This window comes from Mauremys mutica, chromosome 20 (genome assembly GCF_020497125.1).
Source record: "Mauremys mutica isolate MM-2020 ecotype Southern chromosome 20, ASM2049712v1, whole genome shotgun sequence".
In the NCBI taxonomy this organism is placed as follows: Eukaryota; Metazoa; Chordata; order Testudines; family Geoemydidae; genus Mauremys; species Mauremys mutica.
Window position 1 is genome coordinate 3,493,496 of NC_059091.1, and position 18,024 is coordinate 3,511,519.

At 55.2% G+C, this 18,024-nt stretch overlaps 1 protein-coding gene across 2 annotated transcripts; it reads right to left on the bottom strand.

Annotated features, from left to right (window-relative positions):
- Positions 1–348: 348 nt before the first annotated feature.
- On the bottom strand, positions 349–16,029 carry NACA (nascent polypeptide associated complex subunit alpha). Of its 2 annotated transcripts, XM_044995572.1 has the most exons (9): positions 15,946–16,011; positions 14,234–14,305; positions 9,705–9,785; positions 3,773–3,858; positions 3,203–3,280; positions 2,536–2,682; positions 2,036–2,164; positions 1,098–1,220; positions 349–471 (listed from the first exon to the last, which is right to left on the bottom strand). In XM_044995572.1, exons 2-9 carry the CDS (start codon positions 14,301–14,303, stop codon positions 457–459), a joined length of 729 nt encoding a protein of 242 aa, XP_044851507.1. In that variant the 5' UTR covers positions 14,304–14,305; positions 15,946–16,011; the 3' UTR covers positions 349–456. The 2 variants fall into 2 exon arrangements, with proteins under 2 accessions (XP_044851507.1, XP_044851510.1); XM_044995575.1 differs by lacking the exon at positions 9,705–9,785 and having other exon boundaries at positions 15,946–16,029.
- Positions 16,030–18,024: the final 1,995 nt, after the last annotated feature.

The window sequence follows — 18,024 nt, forward strand, 5'->3', positions numbered from 1 at the left end:
TCTAAAGGGAGCAATCTTGCACCACCTTTAGGGGGGATGAAGCCCTCCAGAGATTTTCTAACCTCTGAACATTAGAATTTGCGATGAACTTTAGACAGCGGGTGTCCGTAAGCTCAGTGTTCCACACTCGTGAAGGAACATTCATGTGCTAGAGTCTGAGCCCTTTGCTGCCCCTACAGGCTGGTGGACCTTCACACTGAGCAAGGAAACCCTAGAATTAGCAGGTGTGCTTCCCCGGGAACAGCAAAGGAGAGACAATGTCAGGCCCGGGATCTTCTCTGTGATCAGCAGTTACACCTCCTTGTGACCTCGGGGCAAACAAAAGGCAAAACAAAAAATAAAAGATTTCCGACAATAAGCCACAACTTTTATTTATCGATAGAAATAGTACAAATGTTAAATTTAGCTGCATTTTACTCTTCTCTGAAAAACCAAAAGGTTCCTCCCTTCTGATGGCTACATCGTCAATTCCTGGAGAGAGAGAGAGAGAGAGAGAGAAGGAGAGAAAGGTTAGAAACTATCCCTGGGGGTAGGTCTGAAATTCCCTGGAGACTTCACTAAGCTCTGCACGCCTCCCCCCTCCAGCATGCTGATGCAGAAGCAACAGAGCGGCGTGAGCTTCAGACTGTTTATCTACCAAGCGGGGCCAAGTGGCCTTGGGGAAGGCTGTTATGGCTACTCTGAGGGCAGAGAGCTGTGCGATATCCTGCTTGGCTACACGCGGGGGGGGCAGGGAGGACAAAGGCAGGGGGACGCCTACCCCCCAAATAATTATTTACATCACAACACAGACCCAAGCGGATTTTGTACCATCGGATCTGTTATTTCCCCCTCATTCCCAATGGCGACGTTGGTGCAGACAATGAAAACTGCCAGAATGAAGAAGAGCAGGCGAGTTGAGACACGAAGAGAGGAGGGGGTAAGTGGAGACCTGCCCTCATGGTAACTGATCAGTAAGCGCCTCACACCCATCAGCAGTGAAACGAGCGTGCCCTGTTCTCCCCATGCAGGGAGGAGTCGCTCCAAACTGTAACGGCTACTCCCCAGGCTTTGGGGTTGCTCGACTGGCTGGGAACTTGGCTTCGGGGGCCACTCACCATAATAGCGTTTACAATATCGTTACTGTTGTTCTTCAGGGCCCGGACAGCCTTCGCCCGGGACACGTTCGCCTGGGACATGACCAGCTCGATGTCCTTCACCTCAACGCCGGTCTCGTCAACCTACGCGAGAAAAGACCAGGACTGTCTCCCAGCTGGTGGCACGGACCTCTCTGTGCCGTGCAGGTACAGATGGCCCCGGCCCACTGGGGGGAGCCACAATTCAACCCAAGCAGTAGCAGCAGTCATGATCTGATTGCACTGCTTGCCTGCTTCATGGAAGCACAGAAATTACCAGGCTGGATCAGACCCAATCTGGCCTGTTATCCTGTCTCCTGACAGTGGCCAGCACCAGCTGCTTCAGAAGGAAGGTGCAAGCAGCATCGCAGTAGGGGATTCTGGGATGGCCAGAGCTCAGGGCAAGTTTCTTCTTTCTACCATTAGGGCAGGGAGGCGGGGGAAGGGACAGGGAGTCCCCAGGTACCATGTCTCAGTGTATCCAGCAGGCATTATAGGGGTAAATGGGCTCAGATGCCGTGAAGGTGAGTGCGACAGGGAGGTATCACAATCCATACAGCAGCAGGAGCCCAGTAACGGTAGTAATCCGTGCTGGTGAGAAGTGCCTGTTCCGGAGCGGGGAAGGATAGTAAATGTCCAGGGCCTGCCCTCTGCCTGGCTTCCCAAAGAGAGGACCAGTCGGTACGATGGTTTGCGTGAGGCAGACATCCGGCCCCCTAGGAAACGGGCTGGGAACCCACCCCCAACCAGCTTCACACAGGGGTCCTGGACACCTGCCAGATGGAGACACTAGGGTGGGCGGCCAGCACGTTCCATTAACCACACGTGCACATTAATACAGTGGGTCCTTTCATCTGAACTGCACTGGCTGTGAGCTTGTTTCAGACCCCAAACATGACTGGGCCCCGGAGACCACATACCTCCTCTTCTTCGCTCTCCTCCTGTACGGTGGGAGTCTGTGTGTTTTCCTGAATGTTTGAGACGGCTTCTCCTTGCACTTTGAATTTCTCGGCAGCTGCCAGCTGCGCCTGCTGGGACAGATCTTCGATCTGGGGGTTGGGAGAAGCACAGTGAGATGCTGGTGAACAGGCTGCAATTTGAAACTGAACCCAAAGAGAAGCCAGGACTTCTGAATGGAGGTTCAGACATCGAAGGCCTTTTGAGTCAGCCACAGCCGCAGTGCAAGCACAGTGGAGATGAGAAAACCAGCCCGCACAGAGGGTTCAGAGCCCACTCCCATCCCATCCCACCAGACACACACACACAGAGCAGGGAAACTCATCTAGGCACACTTCTGTCTGAAGCAAGACGCCACAGAACTGCAAACCCCGAGGTCTGGCTGGGCCACCACGCTGCTGTGAACACAGATTGAAAGAGCGGTCAGATGTTCGCCCGCCCATCACGAGCGGGCTCAGCTCACCTTTGCCTCGCCGAAGACGATGTAGGTGTCTGATGCGGGGCTTTTGTACACGTCTGGCTTCGTGATGACGAAGAGGATGTTCTTGGATTTCCGGATGGTGACTCGGGTTACACCTGTGACCTGGCGAAGGCCCAGTTTGGACATTGCCTTAAAAGCAAAGGAGAAGGGAAGAGAAATAGCTCATTGAGATAGTCTAGGCTCAGGACATCGGGATCCCACAAAGAAACCTCTGACATTTCTACGTCCGAGAAGCCTTCAAAGCCTTGTAGACAGAGGCGGGATGGAGAGAACCTGGAGGCAGTGTTCATTCCCAGCTCTGCCACCGCCTTGCTGGGTGACCTGAGGTCACCTCTCTCTGTTTCCACTTCTCCTCTGGAACGGGCACACCCCCTCAGCTGGGGGTCGCCAGGGCTGGCCTCTGAGGTCACTGGATGAGAAAGGCGTCACACAAGTGCCCCTAGGTTCCGTGCCAGCCTTGCCAGCACAGGAGGCCTTGCACTATACAAGCTGCACCATGCTGGGCACAACAGGGCTAAATCGAAGGGGCCCAGTGGCTATAAGCCCCAATGCGCACTGAGATCTTGACAGAGCCATTCCTCTTCCCAGCGGGGCTGGCTGACACCCTAAGGGAGGGCGAGGAATTGGGCCCACTGCCATCTTCTCTTACCTTTCGTGCTTTCTTTTCACTCCGGCTCTGTTTTGCTTTGCTAACTGGTTCTTCATCTATTTCAGCTGCTGCTGCGAGCTGCAGGGACAGAAAACAAGTGGGACCTTAGGAAATCCTGGGGAAGAGGCCCAAGGAACCAACAGCAGGGGGAGCAGCGGAGATGGTCTCTCTCAGAAACTGCTGCTCTGCCCTGCTGGGGAGCCGAGTTCAGGACAGAGCCTGGGCCACATGCACTGAGAGCAGCATGGAGAGGGAGGAACAGAACTGCTCCGCGTGCGGGCATGACTCTCCGGCGGCCAGCATTCACAGCGCTGGGAGCTAGCTGGCACAGGGTCTACAAGGCCTGGGAGGGATGCGTCTGGGTGGATTAAAGAATGGGGATTTCCCAAGGGCCTTCCCCCATATGCATGTTCACGTCCACCTGAAGTGACTGCTTGGGCTCACTCAGTTCACAGATCACAGCCCTACACAGCGTGAAGATGAAAGGGCCTCGCGCTCACTTCCAGAAGCCAGGGATCCTGCAACGCAGCCTCACCGCACGCGCTCAGCTGCAGGGAGCGGACCCCTCACCTGTGCCTGCTGTGTGGTGGCCTGTGTAGAGTCTTGTTCTTCGAGTTCTGGCACCGATTCGTCACTGTCGGATTCTGTGCCGGACCCTATGGAAACAAACATGCATCACATTTTCCAGCGTGGGCCCCTGTAGGAAGTAGCAGGCAAGTCTGGAGGAAACAGAAGGGGCCAAGGAAGCTGCCCTGTTCTGGCAGAGCCTTTGCCATGGGGTTGTTTAGGGTCTCGTTATACCAAAGGGTTGACACTGCTCCATCACGCCAGTTCACACCAAAATGAACTTCAAGCCAATAAACTTATGCAAGACCTGGTAGAGGAGCAGTTCTCCCCCTCACTGATCCCTCCTGGGTAATAAAGGACCAGGCACATCCAAGGAGGACAACACAGACTAGCAGCACAAAACGCTCTGGAAATCCAGTGCTCTGAAACGGTGGGAGAAAGACCCTTGTGCAGCAGCAGACAGAAGCCTAGTATTCAGGCTGGCTCAGGCCAGACGGCATGACTGCCTGCTCCTTACCCTCCTGCTCTCTCTAACAACTAGACTGGAGCGGATCAGAAACTGGTATCTGTGAGGCCATTGGGTTTACAGACCCTGCCTACACAGCTGCCACTGGATTTTGGATAGGGAAGGGAGAGTGAATTAGAGGACGAGGGGATGGTTGGTATTCTGTCCCGTCTAGAAGCTGCGAAACAGGAAGGAGCTTAAGGTACTCCCCTAGGTGAAGTGGGGAAGTATCTGCACCTAATTAGTGAGCTGAGCGAGGGCACCTCTCCATCTCCTTTAAAATCAGCGGGAGTCACAAGTGCTCAGCTCTTTGCAGAATCCAGCTCCAAGCCCGAACCTTTACATTCATCAGCAGTGAAGCGTGTGATAGGCAGGAGCAGATGATAAACAAGTGTAAAGGCAATAGGGTGGCCAGATGTCCTGATTTTATAGGGGCAGTCCCGATATTTGGGGCTTTTTCTTATATAGGCTCCTATTACCCCCCCACCTCCTGTCCCGATTTGTCACACTTGCTGCCTGGCCACCCTAAAAAGCAGGTTCGACAACACCCGGAGAGCGAGTCAGCGCAGCAGAACTCGCATCACCAGGGACCCTGCTGGGGTGGGTGGGGGGAAGACAAAAGACCTCTTCAGTCTGGTTAAATGACAGCAAAGCGGGGGATTGCAGGAGCGCAGGCTAGAGCAGGGAAACTGGCTACGCTTCCCCCTGAGCTCGCAGGGTTACGCTGTGTCTCTGCACAAAGCCAGGCCCATGCAGGGCTCTGTTAAAGGGGATGGTATGACACCAATTAAACCAAGAGCCCTTAGCAGGAAGCAGCAGCTCTGGATGTGTATCTGGGCCGCTGCCCAGGTTCTGGTAAGACTCGGAGGATCGCTGGCAGTTCACGCAAGTCTCCGCTGCAGTGGGTGTAGGTAGCTCGCAAGCCGGGACGTGTTGGAGAACGAAACGTGCCTGACAGCACAGAAGTGAAGCAGCAGAATCTGTCTGTGCCACACTTGACCCCCAGCGCAGAGCGGGAGGGGCGAGTCACAACCCTCCTCGCCTGTGCTCACAGCCAGTTCAGAAATGAAGACCAGCCAGGGCACAAACCCAGCCCCATTTGTGATTTCCACGTGCCCCAGTCTCACTGGGAGTGGAGAGAAGGCTCGGTAACTAGACAGACCCACCAACCACTCACCCCCCGACCCTCGGGCCCTGCACTAAATGCTGTGTGCAGCTTGGGGAGGGTGTGTATAGGGCAGGCCACCACCACCAATGACATACGGCAACAATCCCGTGGCCCAGAAGTGGGGGCAGATGGGTCAACTGACCACACACGCGCTAAGAACTATCACAGGCCACCGAGACACATTTTAACACCAAACTTGCTGCCAGGGAAGTAAAAGGATAACCACAGGTGACCCAGCCGGGATGCTAAAGCCAAGCAGAACTGTGAGCATCTGCCCAACACAGGCAGCCAGAAGTGACCACGATTAACCCTGGCTCCTCTGGCGATCTCTAAGCTAACCTAGATCCCCACAAGGTTGCTGAGAAACAGAGAATTAGGAGAGGAATGGATTAAATACACAGCAGGCGTTGGAGAGACATCCAAGTGGGAGGCTCCGACTGGCCTTTCAAGCCCTACACAGTTCTGGTGACGCTGGTCCAGACGCAACAGAGTTCAAACCACCCCCCCTGCAAGCCAGCCCCATGCTCAGTGCGTCCCCCAGACCCCTCCATTAGTGACGTGAACTGCACTCGAACAAACGGCAGAAGCTGGTGCCCAACACAAGAGCGGGCCGCAGGCTGTGACCTGCCTGATACTGGGATGCCAAGTAAAAGAGGCTTTACCCCAGTCAGGATCCGGGGCAGCGCTCACCATGGCTCAGCATGGGGTTATTCTGGCTTCACTACATAGCAAGGCTACGTTTCTAGGCTAACAAACCAAGCCGAAGTGGGGGGGGGGGGGGGGGGGCGCGAAGGCGAATTGAGGCCCGACAGTCTCTACGAGGTTAGTACTCGGTGGACAGCCGCTGACACTCCATGCACACAGCAAACCGAGGCCGCAAATACCCTTGTCATTCTTCAGCACGGGTTGCTTGGCTGGAGGAAGAGGAGCTGGGGCCTCAGCAGGGGCCACAGCGGGTCTAGGAGAGGAGAGATCCACCAGGATCGGCTGCAAAGGAAGCTCCCCAGCAGGCGCCTCGGGAGGGATGAGAGGCGGCAGCTCGTCGTCATCGATGGTAGCAGCCCAGACGGGGGCAGGGGGGCTAGCTGGTGCTTCGGGCGCAGGACCAGGTGAGGAGGAAGGCGGGGATGGTTTAGGAAGCCCGGGGTGGGGGGTTAGCTCTTCAGCGGGGGAAGTGGGCAGAGGCGCAGGGGCGTGGCTACTCGCTGCAGTAAGGGGAGTGGCAGGGAGGTCAGTGGAAGCAATTGGCGAGGAAGCTGGTTTCTGGGGAGCAAGGAGGACCTCAGGAGAGGAGGCGGGAGAAAAGCCAGGGGCAGCAGCCTCAGCTGCTGCCTTTGGGACGGGGGGAGAGCCAGGGGTCACCAGAACTGGGGAAGTGGGAGAGGCTGGGGCCACAGGGGGGGAAACAGGGGTCACAGGAGACATTGCAGCCTCAGGGGGGGTGACAGGAGCTGGTGGAGATGCTGGAGCCACCAGAGCTGGCGTCACACTGGGAGAAACAGGAGCTACCAAGGGATGGAGAGGGGCTGGGATAGGAGCCATAGGGGAAGGGCGAGTGGTTGGGGGAGAGGCTGGGGTCACAGGGGGAGTGGAGGGGGCTGGGGCAGGAGCAGCAGTAGAGGCTGGGGCCTTTGGGGGAGGGAGAGGGGTTGGGGCAGAGGCTGGGATCACAGGGGGAATGTAGGGGGCTGGGGCAGGAGCAGGACCCACAGGGGAGGCTGGGGCCTTTGGTGGAAGAGCAGGGGTTTTGGGGGAAGTGGAGGGGGTTGGGGCAGAGGCAGGAGGAGCAGTAGAAGCTGAGGCCATAGCAGAAGGGAGAGGGGTTGGGGGAGAGGGAGGGGTCTCAGAGGGCATGGAGAAGACTGGGGCAGAAGCAGGACCCACAGGAGAGGCTGGGGGCTTTGGTAGAGAGGCAGGGGTCTCAGAGGGAGTGGAGGGGGCTTGGATAGGAGCTGTAGGAGAGGCTGGGGTCTTTGGGGGAGGGAGAGGGGCTGGGGGAGAGGCAGGGGTCTCGGTGTGTGTGGAGGGGCCTGGGGTGTTTGGGGGAAGTAGGAGGGTTGGGGGGGAGGCAGGGGTCTTTGGGGGAGGGAGAGGGGCCAGGGGAGAGGCAGGGGTCTCGGAGAGCGTGGAGGGGCCTGGGGTCTCTGGGGGAGGGAGAGGGGCCGGGGGAGAGGCAGGGGTCTCGGAGAGCGTGGAGGGGCCTGGGGTCTCTGGGGGAGGGAGAGGGGCCGGGGGAGAGGCAGGGGTCTCACAGGGAGTGAAGGGGGCTGGGGCAGGAGCCATGGGAAAAGCTGGGAAAGAGGTTGGGGCCAGAGGGGCAGCAGCAGAGACCACGGGAGAAGCCGAGGCCCCAGGGGATGTGAGAGGGGCTGGGGGAGCAGCAGTGACTACAGGAGGAACACGAGGGGCTGGGGAAGTAGGCTGGGTCACAGGGGTAGCAGCAGCCAGAGCTGATGTCACGGGGGGGGAAACAGGAGCCAGAGGGATGAGGGGGGCAGGGGCAGCAGCCACAGGGGGGGTGGCTGAGATTGCAGAAGGAGCAAGAGGGCCTGGGGCCGCAGGAGCCACCAGAACAGGGGCCACAGGAGGAACGAGGGGGATCAGGGGAGAAACAAGAGCTGTCAAAACTGGGCATCTAGGAGAGGCTGGTGCCGCCAGGGGGGCAAGAGGGGCGGTGAGTGGGGCCAGGGGAGAGCTTGGGGTAGCAGAGGGAGATGCCAGTGCTGGGCCCGCAGGAGTAACTGGGGAAGCAACAGGCCCGGGAGAGCCTGGAGCGACGGTATCGGCTGGGTCTGCAGGGGGGATAGGGGGAGCTGCAGCTGGGAGCTTTACGGGAGTGGAAAAGGCAGGAGGCATCAGAGCTGGGATCACAGGTGGGGAGGCAGGGGCTGCAGGGGGGATAGGGGGAGGAGGGCTGGGCACTGGGATGCCAAGAGCTGCAGCTGGGAGCTTTACGGAAGCGGAAAAGGCAGGAGGCATCAGAGCTGGGATCACAGGTGGGGAGGCAGGGGCTGCAGGGGGGATAGGGGGAGGAGGGCTGGGCACTGGGATGCCAAGAGCTGCAGCTGGGAGCTTTACGGGAGCGGAAAAGGCAGGAGGTATCAGAGCTGGGACCACAGGTGGGGAGGCAGGGGCTGCAGGGGGAGCCAGCGCTGGGGAAGCAGGAGAGGTGGGGGAGGGGGGCTGCTCTAGTGACACAGCCAGGCCCGGGGGGGCACTCGGAGAGGAGGGCTGGGCAGGGTTTGCGGCAGGAGCTGGAGCTAGCGCCAGGGAAGGAGCAGCATGAAGAGATGGAGAGAGAGAAACAAAGTGAACCAATGAGAAAAGAAAACCAAGGGAGCAAGGGGAGAAAGGGGAGTTATCCAGCGCGACCCCGCGTGGGCTGCAGTTCAGTTACCTGGGCAGACGGGCGGCCCCCGGCGATGGCCCTTTAACACCACGTCCCTTGTGGCTCTCAAAAAGGACAGACGCCTCCCCCTCCCCCCAGAGGGAGACCGATCAATGTATTTTAACACACAAACCAGGCCGCTGTGTGGGTTTCTAGATGCCACGTACAAGTGCCTGACAAGCCAGGTGGAGCGGTCGGTGTCTGGTTGGTTCGGAGTTTGCCTGGCTCTGGAATCAGCAGACTGGTACAAGCATTCAATTTTTCTCCCAAAGGGATTCTGGGAGATGGGGGAAGTTACACACCCTTGTGCTTCACACAGTCCAATTCAAAGCTTGGCTCCCTCAGCTAATACGGAGGTGTGCTCTGCAGAGGCGGCAGGCCCGGGCATGCAGGGCTCCACCTGGATCCAAAGAGGGCAGGATCACGAGCCGGCCTTCACGTTCTCTGTGAGCTGCACTTGCATATTAAAGAGGAGCCAGGTTGCAAACTGCTCCTTTTTAGGTGGGTTAGGTTAGGCCCTGGCAATTGGGATGCCTGAGAACGGGAAGGAAACATCACAAGTTGCCACACAGCTCCTGAATGTTGCGGTTTCATCGTCTCAACACACCAGGCTCTCACACGCATTCTTTATCCGAGGAAGGCTTTACAACCATGCAATTCAAGGCCTCGTGTGCTCCTGGAATGCAGGTTTTCTTTTACACATAAGTGAACTGAGGCACGCGGCAGTGACATGGGAGAAGAACCCAGGAGTCCTAGCTCCCAGGCTCCTCCTCTTGCACTGCACTCTTTGCTAAACGGTTTTGTTAATGGACTACCCAGCACAGCAAACATTGTTAATGAGACGCACGGGGGACGGGACATGAGTTCAGAATACCTGACACTTGAACAGGAGGCTCAGAAACAGCGGCTGCGGGCGCTGCAGGAGCACCGGCAGGAGGGGCAGGGACAGCAGGAGCTAAACAAGCAAGAGTGAAAGATTATTACTGACAAGTCCTTCCCATCAGGAGCTGCTGCAAGCAAGAAGGTTCTGCTCCATTTCCAAGACAAACCAGGTCCCACAAGAATGGTGCCGCTCAACTTTCGCCTCTGGATACCAGAGTTCAAACCCAGGCTGGGCCGCAACCCAAGCGGGCTAGCGTGGGGAAGATGGATCCAGGACAGCGTGGTCCTGATGATTCTGCTGGTCAGGAGCTAGATGCACTGGATAGCTGCACACCAAAACCAAGCCACGCCTGCCCACATGATCTATAACTCTAGCGAGGGGCATCAGCCCTTTCCTTTCCTGAGCGCTTGACGCACCCCAAGCCTCCAAGGGAGAGCGCCCAGCGAGGTCTCTGGAAGAGGGGGGCAGAACACGTCCGGTGAGACTGAACTAGGGAGAAACCTGTGTAGTCTGTATCGAAGGGCAGGGGAAGAGGCCGCATTTGGCAGCGTATGTGAACGAGCTGGTTCTCATGAGCAGCAATCTGCTTAGCAAAAAGCTGCAGGCGGAGGGGTCAGGCAAGGAGAAGGGCTGACCTGCTCCAGTTGATATTCCATCATCAGGTACAATTCACTGGAGACATTGTGACTCACGCCGCCTGGGGCAGCGTGCAACCCCAGAACGCCACTAGTTAAACAGGAACAGCAGCGCTGCCTGGGCTGTTACACCAGTTAACCCAGCATCGGCCTCCAGGGGCTAGGAAGGGGGGTGGGGGGGCTTCATGACGAGCAGGAGGGTGGGGAAGAGGTGGTCTGTTCCCAGCAGGCCTGAGGCGTGGTCTGCAGGTGCCTGGGAAGCAGAGGGCTTCTCCTGAACAGCTGGAGAACAGAAGGGAAACGCCCTTTGTGAGTCTGAGGCCTGACTCTCGCAGCAGGGCAGTGCTGACTAACGCAGACTGCAAGGCTTGGCTGCGGCACGAAGGTAACCCCAGCGCTGCACTGATCAAGTGGCTACGGCTTTCACTGACCCTCCTGCGGGGGGGGGGGCGGGAAGAGGCTGCGTCACTGGGATAGACATATAGGAAGCTGCAAACCTACTCACCCTCATAAACCTCGCCACCCCCCTGCTCATGCTAAGAGACTCCCCTCAGCCCTACCTCACTGGCTAAGACGCCAGGCCAAACTCTAAGCTCTTGCCTGAACCAGGTAACAGGGACACCCCACGTGCTGACATTCCGAGAGCTGAGCCCTGATCCAGGTAGGAATGACCGACTCGCTGATGTGTCAGCCACGTTGTATAGGTCACTTGACTGCTCACTCAGTGGCAGACGTCAGACGTACAGTCCTGGCTCAGCCTTTCCCAAATCGGGTTTAGAGACCAGAACCTGTCATCTCTCAGCTGCTGAGAGCCAGACAGCTAGGCCCAGTTCCGTACTCGGCGCAGGAGGGAATACTAACGCATACTCTGATGTCTCGAACCAGTGCCCACTTGTGGGGTAAGGCCCCCCAAAAAGCCCCCTCCCACCCCCAAGGAAAGAGAGCAGGAGTTGGTTTCCAGCGTTAGTGAAATGTACGACAATAAAACATGGCAGATCCCAGAGTGGAGTCTAAAACTGGGAGTCCTGTAGCAAGGGGGAAGAAAGGCCCAGCACATGCCCCCCAGAAGTTACCGGCTTCCGAGTAGGGAAACCGATCAGTTTCTTAAAGGGGAACTACCAAGTCTAACAAAGGGGCGCTAATCTCAGAAAGGTGCTGAGCCGAGCATGAACCAGGCAGCAGGGGGCATTCCCTGTAACTTTCCCTTTGAAAAATTCTTTCCAGTCTCCATGAGGCCTCCTTGATCCTTCCACATTCACTCAAGATGCCTCAGACATGATCACTCCGGACATCACTGAGACACGACTGCCATGCAACCGCCAGCTCTAATGCCCCCCAGTGTGCTCCAGGGGCATCTCCTGCCAGCCCAGGAGCAGCGGGTTTCACTGAGGCCACAAACAATTGGTGAAGCTCCTAGTAACTGGGCTGCGGGGTGGCAAACGAAGCCCCATATTGCTGGTCCTCAGGAGTTCAGCACTGCGTTATGCTCTTTCCACAGGCCAATCTAACTCCCGCAGAGATACACTTGGGTGGCAAGAGGTGCGATGAAACCAGCTCAGAGATTAAGTCACACAAACGCAGGTAATCGTACATGTTATCAGAGCCCTCTAACCTGCAGTGCCCTACCAGGCTTCGGAAGAGTCTGCTCAATGCGGAGCTGGTATTTCTAATGCTCTAGATGAGTCAGAGCCAGACAGGGTAACTCTTCGCGCCCCCCCAGCCACACTACCTCCTGTAGTAACTTGAGACCTACCTGAAGGCTCCAGAGCAGCCTCAGCCTGGGAACCCTCGCCTGCCACCTCAGGACTCTTGGTGGCAACTGCTCTGGTTTGCTCAGTTGCCAGGGTCACTCCTGTGAGAGCCCAGCTTGCTTCCCCGGGAGCCGGGGGAGGAGTTACTGCAATAGCATCAGCTGTTGAGTACACATCCCCTACTACCAAGACCCACCAACCTTTATATACTCCATGGCGTGGGAAGACACCCAAGAGATGAGAAGCATCAAGAGTGGGGAAAATGTGTGAGTTATCCTCGGAGACCCAGAGAAAAACCATGCCCTGGGATGCTGCAGCTCTGTATTCACCCAAGGGCACCAGTGGTGCCTAGGAAGTTACCCTGCCATAGGAATCGCAGCTACACCTCAATGAGGCATTTAAAGAAAATGGCAGCATGACAATACTGCTAGTCAAACTGAGCTACCTACTTGACTCATGATCAACAAGAACAACTTAACCATCATGCTGAGACCTGGACTTTAGCCCCACCCACTCCCCCCGGGTTATTTCCTTTCACAAAACCTTTCCCCCAGTAGCGTTTGATCATTCATATGGTCCCAATTTTTCTTGTTGTCCCCAAGTCAAACTCACACAGTCCTCGGACAGAATTCACCCCATTTACCAGTCATGCACCATGTGGCTCCCCAGGCCTCAGGCCCAATCCTACAGTCATGCAGTGTGCCCCGACCCTCTAGGCAGAAATGTAGCAAACAAGGCCATACTATTCGCTAACCGGATCACAGCACCCAGGAAACCTTCAAGAGAGACAATTGAGAAGCACAACATACAGTGGGTTTGAAAATCATTACTAAATTCATACACACTGCAAATCGCCAGCAGGATTCTGTTGCTTTTTTTTTTTTTAAAAGCTGCACCGACTCTCAATTCAACTCCTCCCTCCCTCCCAAGAGTAGTCAGGCGTTCATACAGCACATTCATCAGCGGTGCATCACAATGTGCGGTGAATGCCAAACCCCGCTGTAACTTTCTGGCTGAAGCATCATGTTACTCCCTGTGTCCACTTTTAGCCATTCCATTGGAGAGAATCTGTTATCTAGTCAGTTTCAAGGAGTTAAAAGGAATCTCTCAGCACCCAGTAAATCTTTGCAGATTTACAGCTACATTGTCCTATGGCTTTAAAATGTTTCTCTCCCCCCCCTGCTGTTTTGGGAGAGACCTACACATGCAATATGGGAAACCGAGTACACAGGGGAAAGAGTGAAATTGACTATATACCAAGTGCCCTCACAGACACAAAGAAAACAAGCTGAAAAAAATTAGTATCTCTAATCCGCTTCACTACTAAGGACTTGCAGTGTTACTTGTAACAACAGTAGGTTACAAATGCGTGACATAAGCTGATGACATCCCCTGATGGAGGGAATCAGCATGTTACTGAACGTACCAAGCATGCTTTTGCAATTCCACTGTAGGCCGTGTAACACAGAGCTGGCTACGCTGGGACTGCGTTGTCCGACTCTGAATGTTACCATATATTTAATAACCAGTATCACTGCTGGCATGAAGTGGCTTTTGAGCTGGTTGAATGAGAAACACCCACACAATCATGTGGCGATGCTGTGGGACAAACAGTTCTGCCTTGTACAACAGCAGGCAGCCAAACAATATGTTGTTAAGAGAAAAGGCACCAAGAACAATGAAACCAACATCCAGCATTTCACCCAGGTTAGAGCAGCAGAGACCTACACACTTGTGTTTCACTAAGGAACCACAGCAAATCAGAACACTAGTTAAATGAAAGCGGGTTGGTGTTTTACAATTAGTATTTCTGCACATCACACACTGCCAAAGCCTTGGTTGTACAGCCTGGCAGCAGTATCGACTGACCCCTTACTGCCCTTCAAGCATACTACCACCATTTCCACTCAAAGAGCCCCCTTAACTCATCCATTTGAGCAAGTGAAACCCAGTCAAGTTACCAGCGCTCAACCTTCCTTCATCAAGGCTTTTAACAGATTTCCAAAAGCCACCAATGGTCAAAATATTCTTGTTCTCCCTCCCCACAAACTGGCTTTACCTGTTCTTGAAGTTTAGGGTGGATGAGTTTTGGGATCCTTTCAGAAGGTGTATAATAAAGCAAAGCAACACTAACCTGTCTCAGCCTGAGGCTGTGGCAGTTCCTGCTCTGTGGCTGGGACGGTTTCTGTCGCTTCACCAGGCATTTCTGAGAGCAAGAAAGAAAACAGATGCCACCATTAGTGAAGGATTCGGTTCTTTGGGATTTGGGGAGCTAAGAGGGAAAAGTCCCATGACATTCACAGTTAATGCCTCTCCCACAATGAGGAAAACCAAACAGATGCACTTTTGTGCGGCTACAAATAAGGAAGTTTCATAAAACTTTTAAAACAAGTAAGAGAGAAGCTGTAATTTTATTTCACCCTGAAATTGCAACTAAGTTGTCTTTCCCATTACCAAACCCTTGTAGCACAGCATCTCCCCTTTCCAGCAAGCAAGCAAACTAACTCGTTATGCATGTCCTCAGAGGCAACAGGTCTGCAATGGTGATCATAGTGGCCAAGAATTTAAGATTAAAAATGGAATTGCATATTCATATGGATATCATGAATATCCAGAGTTATACTTAATGCCAACACAGTTAATGGAAATGATATGAACTCTTGTGCTTCAGGACAAAACCAAATCTATTAGAGATCAAAGTGCCACTTGTGTGTGTGGGGGGCAGTTATGTGTCAAATAATCCCTCATCTGCCTGCTGTAGGGTTCTTGCACCTTCCTCTGAAGTTTCTGCTACCAGCCACAGTCAGAGACAGGATACTGGGCTAGATGGATTTTGGGTCTGAAATGCACTGGCAACCCCTATATTCCTATGAAACTCGGTGGCCTAGATAATAATTCTTGGCCCATATACACAGCACGTTTGACCTGGCCAACAGCTCTTTTCAGTCAGCTCTCACAACTCATGAGTTTAAAAGAGGGGTGTCCTTCCCTACTTGAGAGGAAAAATGGAGGGGCAGAAAGTTGAAGCGACTTGTCAGAGGCCACATGGTGAGCTGGTGGATATCAAGGATCAAATTCTTCCTGTCTGATGAAGGAAGTACAGGGAGATAGCAGGACCCAGAAGCTTTGGGCCAATCCTGTATTGTGAGATGCGCCCCCCTGCGACCTTTAGCCCCAGCACCTCTGGTTGTGAGGTCTCCTCAGAAAACCCCACACATTCAGTACAGCGCCGGGGATCTGGTCTATCTACCTGGGCAGGATGAAGGGCCGAGTCAGACCCGGGATGTGAAGTTGTGGGGGCTCCAGACGGTTTTGGGGTTTCAAACTTGAGGCTCAGACCCCCCCCAACCCCCACCCTGAAAGCCCAGGATGTGCGCACTCCTCACAGTGCCAAAGTTATTCCAACAGGCGGGAACTCGCGGCCCGCCCCAGAGGAGGACGGGAGTGGGGGAGACATGGACCCCCCCCCCCCCTTGGCAAAGGGGAAGGACTCACCCTCCTCCTCCCCCCCACTCAGAGAATCCCCCCCTCTTGCTCCTCAATGTCTCCCAACCAGGCGCCCTGCTACCCCCCACGCCCAGGAGGGGGGGGACACCCCCCTTTCCCGCCAGGTACCGGGGAGGGGCTTCCACTGCCGCGCCCCCCACCCCACCCACCCACTCAGGAGCCGCAGGGACCGGTCACCTCCCCACCCCGGAGCCGGGAGGCCTCGCAGCCGGGCCGAAGCGGGGCCCAGGCCCGTCCCCCCTGGCTCCTGGCCCCCCAGGCCGGGACCCCCCACCCCCAGCACCCCCGGCCGGGCCCGCCGCGGGGCGGATGGCGGCGGATAGACGCGGCGGGACTCACTGTGCGGGGAGCCGGCTTCAAGATGGCGGTGGAAAGAGAGAGACTGAGGCGGAGGGGGCGGCGCTTCCGGGAGAGCGAGGGAGGGCTTCCGGGGCAGGGGTCACACACCGCCCTCTTCCCAGGAGCTTTTCCCGACTCCCCCCCTCCCCGCGGGACAGGGAGCTCCAGCAGGGGCTGTTCCTTGCGCCTCCCTCCTCTTTCCCAGAGCCTGCCCACCTCCAGTCAGGGGCTGTTCCGTGCACCTCCCTCCTCTTTCCCAGAGCCTGCCCACCTCCAGTCAGGGGCTGTTCCTTGCACCTCCCTCCTCTTTCCCAGAGCCTGCCCACCCCAGTCAGGGGCTGTTCCCTGCACCTCCCTCCTCTTTCCCAGAGCCCCCAGTCAGGGCTGTTCCCTGCCCTCCCCCACCAGGGCTAGGGGACCCCCCAACTTAGTCCCCGGGGCTGCTCCCTGCTTTAAAGGACACCCCCCCATCCTCCCCACCCAGGGGCTATTCTATGTTACTCCCGCATCTCTGCCAGGACCTGCACCCCCCAGCTGGGGGGTCCCAAGGAGCTGCTGCCTGCTCTGCCCCCACCGCCATCCTGGCTGTGGCGAGGATGGGGGTTCAGCTGCTCCCCGACAAGGATGCTGGGGGTTAGTCTGCTCTCTGGCCCAGTTATCTCCCACCCTGTCGGGGTAACAGACGCAGCTGGGATGGGGGTTTGTGTTTGCGATTAAGGAACGTGGCGTCTCCTTGCCCGATGGAGCAGGTCGGATTTTCCAAAGAGCCCAGCGGTTCTCAACCTTTCCAGACGACTGTCCCCGCCTTTCTGGAGTGGATTTGTCTTGCCTACGGCCAAGTTTCACCTCACTTAAAAAATACTTGCTTACAAATCAGACATAAAAATACAGAAGCATCATAGCCACACAGTTACTGAAAAATGGCTTCCTTTCTACTATCTAATTATAAAATAAACCAACTGGAATATAAATATTGTACTAACATTTTAGTGTATGGTATATAGAGCTATGTAAACAAGTCGTATGAAATTTTAATTTGTACGGACTTTGCTAGTGCTTTTTATGTAGCCTGTTGTAAAACTAGGCAAATCTCTAGATGAGTTGATGTACCCCCTGGAAGAGCTCTGCGTACCCCTGGTTGAGAACCACTGTTCTAGAAAACCTGCCCTCACTATCAGACACAAACCCTCTCCTTTCCCTCCCCCCAAAACTGGGCACTTGCTTACTCCCTGGTTACTTAAATTGTGCAAACGCCACTGGAGATGCTCCAGCTTTGATTTGGGAGACGTTTACTGCAGTTCAGCTTCAACCTAGTCCTACTCCACTTAAGCGAGCATCCACAGGGGGCTCTAACCTCATTTAAATTCACCCCTTTAGCTAAACCGATGCAAATGACCCTCACACTGATCTTCCTGAGACCTTTCTGACTTGCCCATCCCTCTGAACCTGGGTGCAGGGCAGGCCAAAAAGGGGAAGCTTTCAACTTAAGCAGCATGTCTGAACTTTTTATTTTCTACTGGTACAAACAATAACCCCTAGCTCTTATCAGTGACCTCCCTTTGGGATCTACTATCATTATCCCCATTTTAAAGACAGGGAAACTGGTATAGGGAGGTGAAGTGATTTGCCCCACTGAACTGGGAACAGAACCCAGGTCTCCTGATTCCCAGTGTGGTGCTCTATCCACTAGGAAACACCACCTCTCTGAGATTCCTGTAAGAGGGATGCACGAGAGTAAAATCATTCTCTTCCAATTTGTGCCCAACATGTGCTAGGGGCTGTACATCTCCAGCCTGTGTTATATAGGGGGTCAACTGAAATCAAACTGGCTTTAACATCTATGGAAAAACAAAATGTGATTTTAAACCCGCAAATGCCGGCGGGGGGTGGTGGTGCCGGGTCTGGAATAACTTTTGGGTCAATTTTAGAAATTGACTCCAGTGGATACTGTCCCTTGAAGGTCAGCAGGGGGCACTCTCACAACGTGATTGGCCTAGCAATGTCTTTAAATGACTGGCTGTCTGGAAAAGGACAGGGTTTAAAAAAAAAAAACAAAAAAAAACCCAGGTAACCCCTGCA